General features: G+C 35.1%; 1 protein-coding gene across 10 annotated transcripts; it reads left to right on the top strand.

Moving 5' to 3' along the window:
* Positions 1 to 3,040: 3,040 nt before the first annotated feature.
* LOC147384285 (protein ADP-ribosyltransferase PARP3-like) lies at positions 3,041 to 18,106 on the top strand. Of its 10 annotated transcripts, XM_086425577.1 has the most exons (5): positions 3,041 to 4,520; positions 5,508 to 5,569; positions 17,103 to 17,193; positions 17,466 to 17,604; positions 17,884 to 18,106. In XM_086425577.1, the coding sequence occupies exons 2-5, from the start codon at positions 5,560 to 5,562 to the stop codon at positions 18,046 to 18,048; spliced, it is 405 nt and encodes a 134-aa protein (XP_086281703.1). In that variant the 5' UTR covers positions 3,041 to 4,520; positions 5,508 to 5,559; the 3' UTR covers positions 18,049 to 18,106. The 10 variants fall into 10 exon arrangements, 7 of the variants coding, with proteins under 7 accessions (XP_086281703.1, XP_086281702.1, XP_086281705.1 ...); XM_086425576.1 differs by having other exon boundaries at positions 3,041 to 5,569; XR_015172629.1 differs by lacking the exons at positions 3,041 to 4,520; positions 5,508 to 5,569 and adding an exon at positions 6,385 to 6,811 and having other exon boundaries at positions 17,461 to 17,604.
* Positions 18,107 to 18,355: the final 249 nt, after the last annotated feature.

Genomic DNA, 18,355 nt, shown 5'->3' with positions numbered 1-18,355 from the left:
GTCACACAGAAAAATGATCAAAGAAAAGGGAAAGAGAGAGAGAGAAGACAAGAAGCAAAATTTGTTTATGGGGTTCGTCCCAAAATCGGATTACGTCCTCGGGCTCCGAAGAGCCATTCCACTATTCTTTAAGCCATTACAAGATTTACAAGCCCCCAGCCTCTTCTCCACTTTCTTACTTCTCCGAGCCCCCATTTTCCTTTACCGATTCACCCCTTATATAAATAGAGAAACAAACCCTAAAAGAAAAGTCAAATCCAATCAGGATCTTCTCTAAAATCTCTTCTTATCTAGAAATAAATATTCTCCAGTAAATGAGAAGACTTTCTGTTTCTAGGTAAGATTACAATCTTAACAAAAAATCTACTCAATGATATATCAATGCCTCGAGATATGTATTAATTATCACGTGATCAGTCATTGATATTCATCTTATTTACGCCACGTGTCCAATACTGATTTTACCCTTTATAATTAGCCCCCTTCTCGTCAGTGGAGATTGGTGAGGCCGAGATCCACTTACGAGAATATCATACTACTCTCATGTCTTTACTTTGCTTTATGAAAATATTGTTCCCTGCTCTTTCTCTAAGGAAACGATGTTCCCTTGGAACCTCGTGGTTGCTCAGGATGTCTTGGTTATTCAGCCCTCGTCCTCTCAATATAGAGTTGACACTAAGGACATTAGCCATTCAAGACCCTTAAGCCACTCAAGGCTATTCTGTCATGCAAGATATCTCTGTCTACCCTGCTCTACTCTACCTGCACAATCTGCTCTACTCTACCTGCACAGTCATGTTCTACCTGCACGGTGCTATTTTGTTTTACCTGCACAGTTTTGCTCTACTTTACCTGTACAGTTCTACTCTGCTTTGCTTGCATAGTCCTGCTCTGCTCTACCTGTAAAGTCTGCTCTACTCTACCTATACAGTCCTGCTCTACTTTCACAGTCCTATTCTGTTCTACCTACAAAGTCTGCTCTGCTCTGCTCTAGTTGTACAGTCTTGCTCTACTCTGCTTCGCTCTACCTGCACAGTCTTGTTCTGCTCTACCTGCACAATCTATTCTGCTCTACCTGCATAGGATAGAGTAAGGTCATGCCCAACTCTACACTCTTCCCATCAAGTTAGAGTAGAGTCGCAAAGACTTTGCAACCCCAATAGAACCAAGTAGTCGCACTCAACTCTATGATCTGCCCATCATGTCAGAGTAGAGTCGTGAAAACTTTGCAACTCCAATAGAACCAAGCAGTCATGCCCAATTAGCGACTTTGCAACCCCAAAGGAGCCAAGCGGTCGTGCCCAACTCCGTGTTATGTCCATGTAGACACCCCATTTTTGCACTCGCCTGATTAATCAACTCGTCAACCCGATTGCAACGGTTCCCAATGATGGATGATTATTCCAATGCTTTATTTTGTTACCAGATATGTTTCAGAAATCTGGATGAGGTATCTCGAACTGATAAAACTGTAGAAACCACGCTACGCTAGGAAAACATGACTCCAGAAACATAGAAATCATCATTTTTCAGACAAAAAGAAGCTTCACGATAAAAATCACTAAAAATTGACCAAAATACCCCTAACATCAAAACAACCCTAGAAACTACGTTACAATTAGAAAAACTTATTCAAACACATAAAACAACAAACCGAAATCAAATAAATCATTTCACCAATTTTCACAGAATTTGACAAAATTACGAAAATGCCCTTCATAAAGTTCACAATCATTTCACATAATAAACTTCATAAATGACACAAACCAATAGTCCCATTGAATTCCTTATGAAAAATCGATTCTAAAACATCCTAAAACATAAAAAATTGACTTAAAACGTGAAAAGTCCTCTCCGGGGGTAAAACGATAATTTCACAATTTTCATAATTAAAAAATTCGAAATTAATAAATAAAACATTAAATAATTAAAGTGAAACATTAATGAAATTAATTTAAAATTTTGAACCAAAGAAATCGATCAATCGGGCTCTCATGAAAAATTGTTGAGGGTTCGTGAGATATTTCTTTAAGGACCCCTCCATTTGGGGGTCCAAAGAATTAAAGATATAATAAATGGGGGTTTTCCAAAAAATTAAAGTCAATCAAGCAAGACTAAGGTCAAGGTATTAAAGTCAATCAAGTAAGACTAAGTCAAAATTAAAGTCAATTAAGCAAAACTAAAGTCAAGATATTAAAGTCAATCAAATAAGACCAAAAGTCAAAAATCCTAATAGAGTTCTAATTAAATAATAACTCTCTTATTTAATAGAGTTCTAACTAAAACACAACTTCACCTAAAACAATTCTAATTAAAACACAACTCTACCTAAAACAAGTCTAACTAAAACACAACTTTAACTAAAAGAATTACAATCAAACACTAATGCTATCTAAATCAACTCTTAAAAAAATCTATAAATAGAGGTCCTCACACCCTATTTTAGTATCAAATCATAAACCCTGGGAAAAGTAGGTCAAGAAGCCTCCCCAACCTTCCCAAAACCCTAATTTTGAAGTCCCAACTTCTTACCTAACACTCATACTTCGATTTTAGCTTGAAAAATACCTAGAAACCCTTCCAAAACACCCCAAAACCCATGAACAAATCCGAAGAATTCAGATCTAAGAAAGAGATACTTCAACTTGGAGATCAGAAATTAGATCCGGTGACAGAACAAAACGAGGAATACTGTACAAGAAGTTGTTCTATCAGATCTAAGGGAAAAAAAATCATTGTGTTCGGAAAAGGTAAGTATTTTTTTATTGATTAGGTCTTTCTAGCAATATAGTTCTACTTGGAAATTAGTAGAGACCGGTGTTTGCCGGGCGGGGTTGGTGCCTAACACCTTCCAACTCCATAACATGATCCTCGGACTCAGTTTCTTATTTTTCGTAGATTAGTTTCTTTTGCCTTTTAGAGTCAATGTTCGGTTTCTAGACCGTAATAACTAGGTGGCGACTCCCAAACATCAAGGGTCAAAAGCGGATCCGCGCACCCCGCGGATCGAGGACGCTTTCAGTGGCGACTCCACTGTTCTAAATGGGTTTCATTTGTGCATATGGAACTTATTTTAGTTACTAGGCAGAACTTTTATGGCCCGTCAAGCCAATCATTCAATTGGAATTATTAGTTAGGGAATGGCGAGTGAGATAGCTCAGTGGCCATAAAATTGTCAGAGCTAAGGGAGAGGGAACTGAATGTGGGGGTAAGGTGGGTGGGTTATACGATGCTCACCTTGTTCTAGTCTTATAGGTCTCATAAATATATGTTCATAGGGTGAATAAGTCATACATACTTGCACCATCATCTGAAGTATGTATGCACACTTGTAATTTGTTTTGTTTTCTTTTTCTTTTGATAAATATATGTCCACATCATTGGTTCAATCTTCTTCTTTTAGAATTTCAAGTTAGTTTTTGTGCTCAAGGCATCAAGCCATTGAGATTAATCTAATAGATGTATTAGAATTTTCTGCTACAATTCAGGGGACATTGCTTGTCATGATTTTGATGGTAATTTGTGTGGGAAGTGACTTTTCTTAAGAAACTTGCCTATTCTTAAATAATAGATTGCATAATACAAGAATATATGAATCGTGGAAGTATCTGTTGGTTTCGTTGGTAAGTGGTTGTCCTTGTTTCATGCCTAGCCCTATTTTTTACTATTGAACTTGTAGGTAATGTGGGACTAAATCATCAACATACTAATTGGAGATTTTAAATTCATAGTGATGAAGGGTTAGTTGGAATATATATGTGAATGAGGCAGATCTTCCAATCTGACCTTGAGTCATTATTTATAACATTTCCATTGGATTTGGTCCAGTGGCAACCATATGAGAACTTTCTAATTTGGTTTACAAACATTATCGAAGAAAACAGAACAGCTTTGCTTATTACCACCATTGCAGTCTTCATTCCTATAAGATCAAAGTGTTGAGGACACAAAATGCCCCTAGAGCAGTGCATGTCACCCAATGCCCCATCATAAACTGAGGGCAACAAGTATGAGCCATCATCCAAGATTTTGTAACATGTTGTTTTAGTTTCGTAACGGAAGATTCTCCATCATTACCTAAGGCTTCATACTTAGCTTGTTTGAGTTTTAAACGGTAGTGTTTTTCTAGAAATCTTTTTGTGGTTGAAACTGTTAAAGCAGAGAACACCAAGATTACAAGTAAAATAAGCATTAAAAACATGAATTTATCTATGGGGTGTGTTTATTATTGGGTTTTTTGATCTTGCATTCTCAATTAAATTGTCAACCCAATGGTAGCCGAATTCAGTTGGGCTGATCATTATTACTTCAATGTTGCCAATGATGACTTATCTTGCAGATATGCAAAATTGTACTCCATTCTTAAGATAAGAAAGTAGTAAGTCACCTGAAATCCATAAATTGTTTTGACATGGACATAATTTCCTTTGCAGTATTATCTGAAGTCGGCTTTTGGATTCAACAAGAACCAATTTTCAGAAATTCTTACAGTGGTAGGAATAGGTTCCATTGTTTCTCAGGTACTTGTCTAAACCTTATTTATTTCAACTTTTTGGTGGAACTGCTATGGCTACACCTGTATATTTAAACTTGTATAGTCAATGTGGAAGGAGAAATATGATACTCCTTTGTATTAAACTTTTATGATATGCTCACCATGTGCCTGCATATATCTCTTGGTGTTTTCAAGGTTTTGAAGATTAAATGTGGTAGATCTATAATTCTTTTATGAACACAACATCCTCATAAATGGCACCCATACTGCACATTTTAGCTCTTTGTTGAATGTACTAAAAGTTATTATCATCTTCCTTCAGTTTTTGTAGTGTTAGCTCAATGCCTATGTTATGGTTACTCGGTGAAACATCTATAGGGAATATCTTTTCCACGTGATCTAAACTAAAAAGAAAAAACAGTATTGAGTTGAAATTTTGAAGATGTTGTTCAACTGTGCTTAAACGTTTGTTATATCTCCTTCTCATTATCGTGTTTATCTAGTATTGATTTTTAGAAGGATACATTTTACCAATATGTATCATCTGGCCATGCCATGCCGTAGGTTCTCTAAACTTGATAGTTGGAGGTTGGGGTCACTTAGCTGTCTCTCTCCTGAGTTATGAATGCATGTTAGTTGATTAAATTGCTTCATTGTTATATATGAATCTCTCTATCTCTGTTTGGTTGCTAAAGGAAAATATTTGCATTCAGGTATAATTATATGACGACTCCCATTCTCCCTAAAACATAAGTGCAAAATACAATCTCTAGTTACATAACTTTAACAAGCCATAACTCTACCTCTCTACTTTAAGATGAAGACAGACTCCATGATAACTTCATACTGATGTTGTCTGACAATTTCTGAATAGTGAATAATTAAAGAATCTAGCTATGTTTTAAAAATATTCTTGATGCAATTATGATACATGAAGTTGAAAATTTAAAATCATCAATTTAGTATCCCATAATTTTAGCCTTCGATGATAATTCCAAACCCTATCTTACAGGTCAAGAAATTTGGGCTGGAAGTGTCTACCGTACAAAGCGAATTAGAGACTTATGGGCAAAGGTGTCAAGGAGTTGCAATTCCTGAAGTCCAGTTTTTGCGAAAGGGGTCTTGTAGACATCCTATTTTTGCATACGCCTGATTAATCAATTCATTAACCCGATTACGACGGTTCCTAATGATGGATGAATATTCTAATTTTCTTTATTTTGTTACTAGATATGTTTCAGAAATTTGGATGAGGTATTTCAAACAAACAAAATTTTAGAAACTACGCTACGATAGGAAAATATGACAAAAAACGTAGAAATCATTATTGTGAGACAAAAAGAAGTTTTACTAGAAAAATCGTTAGAAATAACTAAATTACCAAAATACCCCTAATGTCAAAACATCCGTAGAGCATACATTACATTTAAGAAAATCTTTTCGAACACATAAAATAGTAAATTAAAATCAAATAAACTGTTTCGTCAATTTTCACAAAATTCAATAAAATTAGAAAAAAATTCATATAATTTTGCGTCAAAAATCCATAAGTGAAACAAACCGATATTCCCATTGAATTCCTTACGAAAATTAATTTCAAAATATCTCAAAACATCGAAAAACGACCTCTCAACACTAAAGTCCTCTTCGGGGGTAAAATGATAATTTTTTAATCCTAAAAATTTAAAATTTCGAAATTAATAATTAAAATATTAATTAACGTAAAGTAAAATCTTAATAAATTAAATTAAAATTTTTAAACAATTAAAACCAATTAATTAAGTTACATGCCAAATTTTAAGTGGTGGCCCATTTATTTAAGTGGGAGCCCACCTGATATTTATTAAAAGATTCCTCTATTTGAGGACTCAAAAAATTTAAAAAATATTTTTTCATTGTACGTAAGAATTAAAATCTTAATTCACCTTATCTAAAAGAAACCTTGTCAAACTTGAAAGTTCCCAAAAAAATTTATAAATAGGAGCTTCCATAATCCAATCTCACAGGTCAAGAGAAACTCTAGGAAAGAGAGGTTAGAAACACCCCTCAGCTTTCCCAAAACCTAAATTCTGAAGCCCTAAGGCCTTACCTAACACCTAAAGCCCTTTTCTATTAAAAAAACACCCAGAAACCCTCTAAAAACACCTATAAACCCTTCAAAAAATATCAAAAAAAGAAGAAAATACTCAGATCTAGGAGGAGGATACTTCATCTTGGAGATCAGAAACGGATCTAGTGACGAATAAAAAGTAAAAAAACTCATACGAGGACGCTTTCCGTCAGTTTTGAGGGAACCAGTTGTCACAGTCACCCAAGGTAATAAAGGTTATTATTTATTTATTTATTTTTAGGTCAGTTTAGTAATGTAATTTTTTTGGGAAAAAGTAGAGATCGATGTTTGTTGGGCGGGGTTGGTGCATAATACCTTCCAGCCCCGTAACGTGATTTCCAGACCCATTCTTTTGTACATCAATGTTTTTATCTATTTAGAGTCAATATTCGGTTCCTAAATCATAATAACTAAGTGGCGACTTCCAATCACTCAAAAAAGGGGATCCACAACCCGCGGATCGAAGGCGTTTTCAGTGGCAATTCCACTGGGGATTAAGAGGATCAAACTTGAAAAATCCCACATATTAAGGCATTGCCAAATTGACCTAATTTTTTTTATTTGTTTATTTTTATTTTTTTTTGCAGTTTGATTGTGGATCATTTGTTTGGGTTTTGGGTATCGTATTTTTGTTTTTTTATCCAATTGAGGGTCACTTTTCGATGACCCCTAAATAATGAAAGATTCAAAGTGACATGAATTGAGGATGGAATGATGGTGGTTGGGATGGGAGTCATGAATTTTTTTTAAGAAAATTTTTTGGAACGTTACTATGCATGGGTAACGAGTTGTGAAAATAAATTATTTGTAAGTGATGCGCTAAGAAACAAAAAAATTGTCTTTGTTAATGTTGTTTGTGATGAAGAGAGAATTCCAAGAAAAAAATTGCAAAAAAAAAAAAGACAGCATTTACGCGTGGTGTGCCATTAGTAGAAAACGTTTTTTACTTTTTATTATTGTTTTTATCTTCTTCTCTAATGGAAGAAAGAAGAGGGCAACAAACAGAGATAGACGTCTCTCCATCTCTCTCTTTCTCTCTCTCTCTCTCTGCGTGCTTGAATCGATGATCTTAAAATCCTGATTTAGTTCTTGGAGAGAAGATGAGGTCTTCAATTGATGATCCTAATTCAAACTCGTTGATCGAATATCTCAATGGAAAAGGGAAGAAATTTTCATCTTTAGAGGAAAACCTGTGTCCAAATGGGTCTGATGAGTAAAAAAAATGTTGATTTTGGGGTTTTGGAGAATCTCATTGAGATTCTTGTTCAAGAAACCTAGGAGTTGGTGTAGAAAACTCTTTTCCATACGGGTTTGATACAAAAGTGATGGAAGAAAGGTAAAATACAAAATCAGATTTGGGTTCAATTTTGAATGAGGTGATGTAAGAGGAGAAGAATCAAATCAAATAAAATAAAAAAAATACAGGTGTGAGTGGTGTTGCTACCAGCAATGCATAAAAAAAATTGATTGCGTTTAATGGTTGCAGCACATTAAAAATAAAAATAATAAAAAATGTGTGAGTTGTGTGTGTTGCTAGCAATAACAATAGTAATTTTTTTTTTTTTTTTTAGTTGAAACTCACTTTATGAGCCATGCTGTCATGACTCACTTAGTAAAATATTAAATCTTACTAGGTGTCATTGGGTCCACTTGGAACATTAAATTAGAAATTTGACACCGTAGCCTTTTAGATTTCGTGAAAAAAACTCATATTTAAAAAAAAAAATTTGATCTTAATCTTCGATGTTGAAAGTTGATGGCTATGATCACCCAATTTGAAAATTGAAATCCAATGGTAAAAATTTATCATTTTTCAAAATTCTTAGAATTTTATCCTTCATAATTGTACAATTCATCATAGAATTTTGATTCTAAATTTGGGATTTTGATGAAATTTCTTAGTCACCCATTTTCAAAATCTTGGATCAAAGTATTTTTTTTTTTTTTTAAATTAAATTGTATTCTTTGATTCACATTTTTTTTTCCATTAAATCTAAAAGGCTATGGTATTGATTATCGATGGGATGAGCACGTTGGCTTAATGACCCTTAGTAAAATTTGAAACCTTATGAGTTATTCAAGTTAGCTTACGTTCTCCAAAGATTTGCTATGCATGTCTTTCAAAATATATATATTCATTGCTCCTTATCTCTATAACTATCGGTTTATCCTCAATTCAATGTTCATTGAAATTTCAATTTGTTTTGGATCGCCCAAAGTGATTCTTGATTGGACCATAGAAAGAAAAAGTCATTTGCTTTTATTTCATGTAAAAAAAAAGGGTTTTTCTGTGCTTATCTCAATGATTGGTTATTTGTGTGCTATTTTGATTGATCACTTTTGTTCTACCTTGATTGATTGTCTACCTAATATGCCATGATCTAATTGATATATTTCTATGATGTGCATACTTTGATTTCGAACTGGAAGTTTCGGATGTTCTTGTATTTATTGATCAACATTTATTTGATTTCCATATGTTAATGATTTGATCTGGCCCACGAGTCCATTTATTAAAAAAACACTTCGGGCACACCCCACCCTACTTTGCACACACCATTAACACGTTTATTTTGTTGCATTGCACGCTTGCATGTCCCTTCTAGCCAACGTGGCACTAGTGCGTGGTTTGGTTTCCTAGTGAGGCGCGACGTCATTCATGAAAACCACAACTCCAGTCATGTACCTTAAGGTATACAAAACTGGGGCATCAGTACCATTTGATCAGGTGATTCTGAAAGGTATATCGATGCATCCATGCTGGAGCGACTTGAGCTTTTGTCCTATTGTAAGCTGCAAAGTCATGTTCCAATTGTCAATGTAGTACTAGTACGTGGTCGGTCCCCTCGCGAGATGTTAAATCATTTATGAAAGTTGCAATCCTAGACTTGTACTTATATGGTATATCAAAGCTAATCTAAATTTACCACCTGCACTTCTTGGTTAAAATCAGTGCCTAAGTGAGATCCTGTCCTACTGTATTACAATACTAGGGGGATAGACGACGTTTATTCTAGACGAGAGGTGACTTAAGAGTGCCTTTGCTCAGCATTGTGCGCTACTTCTCAACTAGGAATTAAACTGGCTGATTTCGACTTCAGATATTTGGGTTGGAGTCTTAGATTATCACATATACGGTATATCAAACCAAGTCACCACGTACCGTCCGATTGAGTACATTCGAGAGGTATATAGGTGCACTTGGGCAATGGTGGCCATACAAATTACATTGCACGTAGTAAACCTAGAGTCTAGGAATCTTCTTATAAGTCACGACCCGAACTGATTATGGGTGTTCCCGGGTTCTATTCAATTCGATCAATAAGTAAGTGGGTGGATCGGTCCAGACTGTTCAAACTAAACCCGTAATATCGGTTCGACCTAATGTGTGAAATGTAAATCAATTGGCCCAATTGACAAATGCATCAAACTGATCAACACTAAACCGGTTCAACCAATTGATTTTACAATCAAAGATTCAGACTATTTTATACAAAAAAGATTCGATCTTAGGGTCAAATTATTTTGTCTGATCAAAGGTTCAATCTCAATCAGGGATAGACTCGTGACTAACCTTTCTCACTTTTTTTGTCACTATATACTTATAGTGCATTTGGATTCGATATTTCCCACCGGACTTGGGCTAATTTATATCAAAATTTTGATCATGTGGTTAAGAGTCAAATATTTAGAGTCAATGGTTAACCTTGGTTTACTTCCAATCAGGTAATAATGGCTCCTAAACGTTCTAAACCACCATCTGTACCATTTTGGGTCCGTGAAAAAAGTTGTCTTTTCAGAGTACCATTGTCAAGTCCAAGTAGTCAGTCTTTGCAACAAGAAGAAACAAGTACCATGGATGAAATAACGCTTCGTCAGATTTTGGAATCTTTTCAAGCACAAATTATTACTTTTGTTTAAGCACAAATTGAAGTCTTGAAGACTGAAAAGAAAAAAGATAAAGGTATAGAACCCCAGGCTGTGTTTGATCTCATCGAAGACCAGGAGGATAATCAATTACTTGTCGACCTTGTCTTAGCTCATCGAATAACTCAAGTTGAAACCGCCTTGAAGAATATCAAAGACCTCGACGATCTTATTTTGGGATTAGGGGCAATGACATTATTTCCCATGGTCCATCTGCTAGAGAAGTTCACAATGCCAGACATAGAGAAGTTTGATGGGATTGGATGTCCTAGGACTCACTTGAAAGTGTATGTCGGTATCATGCAATTTCAGGGTTTGAGTTAAGAACAGATGTCACAACTGTTTCAAAGAACCTTTACAGGTCTTGTCCTGCGCTGGCTAATGTCATTGGACTCATCTCGGGTAAGAACGTGACATGAATTGATAAAAGAGTTTATTGGTCGGTATTTATTCAACACGGACATTGAACTCACAAGAAGAGATTTAGAAACTACCAAACAAAAGTTCGGGGAAACTTTCACTGAGTTCGTTATTCAATGGAGAGCCAAAGCCGTTCAATTGTGGGATCGATCTCAAGAGAAGGAACAAATCAAGATCATCCTCAGAAATCTTACTCCAAATTATGCCAAGTACTTGATGCCTCAGTACCTTTTCACTTTTCAGTTCCACTTCGAGGCTGGAAATCAAGTTGAAGATGTCTACTCTTCTGGATTTTTTGGTAACTTGTCTGAGTCAAAACCCAAACATTTCAAACCCAGTGCTAATTCTTTACAAGTAACCAACACCTCTTTCGTACTAGCTCAAGCCACTCAATCCTTACAAGCTAAGCCTAAGAGACAATTCGCTAATCTTGGAATGCCCCTTAGTGTCGTCTATCAAAAGTTGATGAAAAAGGAGTTGTTGACACCATTACAACCAAAGCCTTTGTCCAATCCTCTTCCTCCAAACTTGGACAATGGGCAATTTTGTGAATTTTATCAGATGTCCGGCCATGTTCTTGATAGGTGCATTACTCTCCATCATACTATTCAAGACCTTATTAAGTGAGGAAAGGTCATCATACCCGCTTTTATCGCGCCCAATGTTAAAACTAACATTTTGCCTACATTTCAAAATCAACCCCCTCCTACTTTGAACCTAATATCCATATCCAAACCCGAATCAGTTGACCCAATTTCCTTCATTGGTTTTAAAGTGCATCCTCTCCATGCCAGAATGAGTCTACCTACCCTAAGGTAATAACAGAACTAAAGAATAGAGAGATTATTGAAGCAGCGGGTTGTTCAGCATATGACAAGCTCGAATCAGAATATGAAGAGAAGCAAAAGCAGACGAATTCAAGTTACCCATCGAAGATATCCAAAGTGGCATAGACCCTAGAATTGTGTCCTTCCATTTAGAATGATGGTCTCTCTTTAAGTTTTCTTTTTAGCTTTAGTTGCGTCAGTCTTTGAGTTCAGTTAGTCATTTTGACTATGTTAAGTTTTTTTTATTTTAAATTTTTTTTGGACTTCAGTCAAGTTTGTCAGTCTACGTTTTTTTTTTATTATTCCAATAAATAAAGAAGCTTTTGATTATCATGCGTGCAATAATGATATGAACATAAAATTTGACATGAGGAATGCCTCAAAGCTCACTAATCAAATTTGATAAATATTGGAATTAACGAGTACACTTAAAAGGCAAATGGGTACTACATTATTCTTAGGGGAATATGAGAGAATAATAATTTTACTTGAGAAGTTCAACAACGTTTTTGCATGGTCTCATGAGGACAGATTGCATCAAGGCATAAAGTCGAGGGTGACCTTCAAAGTCAAAGATTATCGGTCAAGAGTGATGTAGTTGAAACTATCAACAAAGGTGCTAAGATCCGCAAGAAGGGATTCATCATGTTTTTCACTTAAGAGAAGAATTCTCATTAGAAAAGAATATAAGAGATTTTTTCGAAGTTCTGAAAGTATTGAACGAGTCAATGGCAAATACAAAGAACTCAATCAAACTTAATTTCGTAGAAGAAGACTGAAGATTACTCCTTTTCAAAAGAAGACCTTACTCGACAGAGCAATCAAGACATCGAGTTCCTAGAACCTTGACCAAATCAATTAGCATTTCACTAAAGGAGGGCTCCTTTGATCGAATTATTTTCCTATCTTACCAAGAAAAAGATAACCTTCTTTAGTCCCCTCGCAGCCTTTAAAAAAAAATCAATAGCTTCTTATTTCTAAATCACACTTACCAATTTCGGGAGAGAAGTCTTGTATGAACTACGTTTTGACCTGATCCCAAAAGAGAAAAGAAATATTTGGGGTATGTAGGCAACCTGGGAAGTTACTTCAGGCCCAGTCAAGCAAAAAAATGTATTCTTTTAAGAAAAGTGTCTTCCATAAGAAAAATCCCCTATTGAAAAGTTTAAAAAAAAGAATGCCAAACTAGGAGCATTAGAAAAAAAAAAGGTCAAAAGAATCTACAGAAAAGAAAATAATGCTAAACTTGGGGCATTAAAAAAAAAAAAGAATTGATAGAAAAAAGAGAATATCAGACTAAGGGCATGTTGGGAAGTCGAGCCTTATACGTTTTCTTTCTAAACCATGTCTTAAGCCCACTTATTAAGTCCTCCTGAATGTTAATTGACTCGGTTAAGGTGGAAAGAACTAATAAGTTGTCGAGTTGAATATTCAAAATCATCAAGAAGAATAAAAGTCCATTAAGTTGAAAATCCGAAAGGGCGATTTAGGCAAAAGTTAGGGCATAACCATAAAAAAAGAAGGTCTGCTAGGTTGAAAACCTAAAAAAGGCAACCTCGGCAAAAATCAAGGCATCCTCAGAAAAAGAAAAGCAAAACCTGTTAGGTTGAAAACCTGAAAAGATGACCTAGGTAAAAATTAGGATACACAGAAAAGAAAAAAGAAAAATCTCACTGAGAAGAAAAATTCAAAAGGAAGTTTACTAGAAGGCATAAAATTATTCAAGCTGCAACATTTGTTTTTCAGCCAACAGCTCACATCCGACAAGACAATGTTGAAGTTGACGAAACTCGGAAGTCATCTTGAGGATATCAAATCTTTAAGAGTGTTTACTTGTCCAAGTGTTTGCTAAAACAAAGTGTAAAACCGTCGACTACTTTGAAGAGGAAGATTTTCTATCTAATAATTATCAATATTTTAAGTCTAGCTCAAGCATTTTTCAAAGAAAATTCAAAAAGAAAATGATCAAATTCTTTATTGCACATATGATAATCTTAAGAGTCTTGAAAATTTAAAGGAATGCCGATTCTTCTGTCTGTCATATATTAGAATTTATAATGGCTCGTTTATATTTTTCAAGTGCAATCCATTCCATCAGTTTCGTAGTCAAGTTCCAGTTAAAGTCAATCTTGAAACTAGGAGTATTTTTTGAAAGTCATTGTGATTCCAAAGTTTTGTTCTTAATCATATAATAAAAAAGAAAATCTTGTTCAAAAGCTTCAAAGTCCGGTAAAGGCCAATGATATTTATGAATTCAGATGCATGATAAGCCAATAAAGGCCCAATCTCCCGATTTTTATGCTCAATAATACCGAGTCCTTAATTAATTCAAGTCCAAGAAGCGTGGTTCCAATAAGTTCAAGTTCGAGAAATGAGACTCCAACTTTTTTGAATCATAAAATGAATTAACGAGGTTGTTTAAGTTCCCGTAAACCTTAACCAGAGTCCGAGAAACGAGACTCCAGCTTTGTTTGAATCATAGAATGAATTAACGGGAATTTTTGAGTTCCTATAAACCTCTGCCCGAGAAGCGTGGCTCCAATAAGTTCGAGTCCGAGAAACGAGACTCCAACTTTTTTAAATCATAGAATCAATTAATCGGATTGTTTAAGTTCCTATAAACTTTAGTCAGAGTCCAAGAAACATGACTCCAGCTTTGTTTGAATCATATAATGGATTAACAGGATTGTTTAAGTTCTTGTAAACCTCAGCTAGAGTCCGAGAAACGAGACTCCAGCTTTGTTTGAATCACAGAATAAATTAACAGGATTGTTTAAGTTCCTGTAAACCTTAGCCAGAGTCCGAGAAATGAGATTCTAGCTTTGTTTGAATCATAGAATGAATTAATGGGATTGTTTAAGTTTCTGTAAACCTCAGTTTGAGTTCGAGAAACAGGATTTCAACTTGAATAGGATTTTTTAAGTTCCTGCAAACCTTAACCCGAGAAGCGTGGCTCCAATAAGCTCGAGTCCGATAAACGAGACTCAAGCTTTTTCGAACTCTAAAAAAAAAAAAAAAGAATTTCGAAAAGGATTTAACGAAGTTCCTACATCACTTGATTCTGATAATGTTATGATTCCAATTACCTAATTGTTCAAACTTGCTATAATTCATATCATTGCATAAGTGCACTTCAATTGGAATCATTATTGTAAGTGAGAGAAGATTTATAGAATCTGACATTCTTTTTAATTTAGGAGAGTTTATTCTCAATGATCTGATAGAATACTCAATGAGCATCACACCATTGCACACACGTGCACTTCTGCATTAGTCAGGGAGAATTTTTCAAAATTCAAGAATCTAACACAATTAGTGAGAGCTCGCGCTCGAGGGCCTGATAACTTTTAGTTCGGGGAGAGTTTTACTTTTAAGGATCCGAATGCCCCGACGAATTGCTAAATCAAACTGCAAAATGAACTATCACTAGCTTTGGCATTCAGATATCGCATTATCTACCAAAATAGATTTGCTATCTAGTTTGCTTCAACCTTCTGCTAAAGAGGTGCATCTGTAGACACCTCATTTTTGCATACACCTGATTAATCAACTCGTCAACCCGATTGTGACGGTTCCCAACGATGGATGAATATTCCAATTTTTTTTATTTTAATATTAGATATGTTTCAGAAATTCAGATGAAGTATTGCAAACAAACAAAACTTTAGAAACCACGGTACGCTAAGAAAATATGACCCAAAAATGTAGATATCATCACTGTGAGACAAAAAGAAGCTTTACGAGAAAAATCGCTAAAAAATGACTAAATTACCAAAATACCCCTAACGTCAAAACATCCCTAGAGCTTACATTACGCTTAAGGCTCAGCCTAACACCCAAACCCCTTTTTCTACCCAAAAAGTGCCTAAAAACCCTTTAAAAAATATCAAAAAAAAAATAGAAAATACTCAGATCTAAGAGGAGGATACCTTATTTTGGAGATCAAAAGTGGATACAGTAACGAATAAAAAGTAGGAAAACTCATACGTAGACGTTCTCCGTTAGCTCTGAGGGAACTAGCCATCATAATCACCCAAGGTAACAAAGGTATTTTTTATTTATTTATTTTTAGGTCAGTTTAGCAATGTAATTTTTTTGAGAAAAAGTAGAGACCGACGTTTGCCGGGTGGGGTTGGTGCCTAACACCTTCCAACCCCGTAACATGATCCCCGGACCCGTTCTTTTGTAAATCAATGTTTTTATCTATTTAGAGTCAATATTTGGTTCCTAGACCATAATAATTAGGTGGCGACTGCTAATCACCCAAAAAAATGGATTTGCAACCCATGGATCGAGGGCGCTTTCAGGTCTTTAACCAGGAAAGTTTGCAAGCTACATAAGCTACCTCAGTACTCTGTTTATGCACTTTCAATATTATATATAAGTTTTTTTAGAATGGATATTATCAAATTCGATATGTTAATATCTATATCTGATAAAGATTCGAAAAGATAAAAATGTTCGAATTCGAATCTGATTCGGATTTTTGATTATCCATTCACACCCTAGTCTTAGATGAACTAGTGAGATGATTGCCGCCATGCCTCGAGAAGTGGAGATTAGGGATGCAACTTTGTTTAATTTGGGGCCTAATCAAAATCGTACCAACCTAGGTTGGTACCACCAAACAAGAGCTAGATCTCTTTTATCATGCCCCTCATAGCAAAAGATAAGTATTATAGCTATGTCTGAAGCTTAACGTAGATTGGAGATTCCGGATAAGAAGGATGCAGGCTGTAGAAAAACTGCAGAGCTCAAAAATAACTTGGAAGGATACATATATGCTACTAGAGAAAAGGTTTACAGTCCGTGATAACTCATGGCATACCCTTTTTTTATTTTTCTATTCTGGATTTTTATGCTTCTCCTTTTATTTTATTTTATCTGAATTTCTTGTTTCATTGCAGAACGCCTTGCTTTTAGTTTATTGAGGGAATTTTAGATATTAGCATGTTGGATGCAAACCGGGGAGAGACAAACAGCCTATTTGAGAGTAAAGTATCTTCAATCAGTCTTGAAAAGAGATATTAACTTCTTTGATATGGAAGCAAAAGATGAAAATATCCTTTTTTCGAATCTCGAGTGATGCAATTCTTGTTCAGGATGCAATAGGTGATAAGGTAGCCGTTAATTATGCGTAAAAAATTTATATCTAAGGATAACTTCTTGATGGTATTGAATGTGTGTATTTTAATCATTTTGTATGTTATCGCAGACAGGGCATTGTTTGCGATACCTTGCTCAATTAATTTCTGGATTCGTAGTAGGATTTTCAATGGTATGGCAGCTAACACTTCTTATCGTGTTGTTTTACCATTGATAGCTATCGCGGGAGGTGGCTATGTAATAGTCATGTCTAGTTTGTCAAAGAAGGGTGAGACTGCAAATGCTGAAGCCAGGAGGGTTAATGAAAGGTAGTTCTGATAGAGATTAAGGTGTATGCATTATAATAACGTGCATGAGGTACACTATGTCAATACTATGGTGTATCTCATCACATATCTTGCAAATCTTTTCTCTATCAAATTCATCATTCATGTCTATCATATATATGAATTTGTCTGGTAAAATATATTCTTTACTAGTTTCGGGTTATATGGTATTCGACTCTAACTAATTGTTTCGAAGTTTTAAGAATTTTTTTCCTATATATTAGTAATGGTTTTATTTTTGACATGTAGTTTAGCAAGGTAATTGTATGTTTTGATGCTGTGATCGAGGCTGCTAGGTATGGGTTCATAGCAATCCGTAGATCAAAAGGGTTCTTGGTTCAGGCGGTCGTTTCTCTGGGAGATCAAATCACTAAGATTACAAGCCCACCCGAGGTAAGTTTATATTTCTGAAAAGTTCATGAGTAATCTAGGGCTCATTTGGGATATAGCATGGACATGTACACTTCTTTTGTAATTACTTCTATAAGATTTACAAGTGCAATGTTGAGGTTTGGTGAGACTGTTGAAGTTGTTTTTTTTGGGGTCTAGAAGTGCTAGCATAATCTGTGTACACTTTCAGTTGTTTGATTAATCCAACATCACTCGACTACAAAGTTGGTGTTAAAAGAGACATTTATTTTGTTAATTAAACTTGTTTCTTGTTTGTTATAGGACACGAAGTTGTTGGAAGAGAAGAAGATTGGAGTGAAAGCCCTGGGAAAGAAGAAACCAGATGAGTCGAAGCACTTCATCTCGAAGGATGGCATTATATTGCCATGTGGCCCCTTGGTCCCCTTAGGGCCCAATTTTGGATTTGTAAATTATGACTCAGTGTAACTCTTTTTGTGTATAAATTAGTGCGATAGAGACCCTCGATGTTCTTTATTTGAGTCTATTTTGATTGCGAGTGATAGGTGCGTAGAAAAAAAAATTAATTTTTTTTTTTTTTTTTTTAAAATTTAGTTATCGGTTTGTAACTGATGTCTAAAAACTCAGACTTAGGACATCAGTCTTATAGACATCGGATTTTAAATCGATGTCTAAAATATATATTTTTTTTTGTAGTGTGTTCTGTTATATAAATGCAAATTTCGAACGATTTTTAGTTGTTCTAAATCCTAAGATCTAGAACGGCTTTCAGCCA

The sequence above is a fragment of the Akebia trifoliata genome, chromosome 15 (genome assembly GCF_017979445.1).
Source record: "Akebia trifoliata isolate Shusen 1 chromosome 15, ASM1797944v1, whole genome shotgun sequence".
Lineage (NCBI taxonomy): Eukaryota > Viridiplantae > Streptophyta > Magnoliopsida > Ranunculales > Lardizabalaceae > Akebia > Akebia trifoliata.
This window is presented reverse-complemented; position numbering and strand designations above follow the sequence as displayed.

Bases quoted from the DNA above. Each gene is read 5' to 3' on its own strand.
- LOC147384285 (XM_086425574.1), top strand. From the start codon at position 16,913: ATGCGTAAAAAATTTATATCTAAGGATAACTTCTTGATGGTATTGAAT. The intron at 17,194-17,465 runs GTAGTTCTGATA...CATGTAGTTTAG, and splicing joins GCCAGGAGGGTTAATGAAAG to CAAGGTAATTGTATGTTTTG. The intron at 17,605-17,883 runs GTAAGTTTATAT...TGTTTGTTATAG, and splicing joins AGATTACAAGCCCACCCGAG to GACACGAAGTTGTTGGAAGA.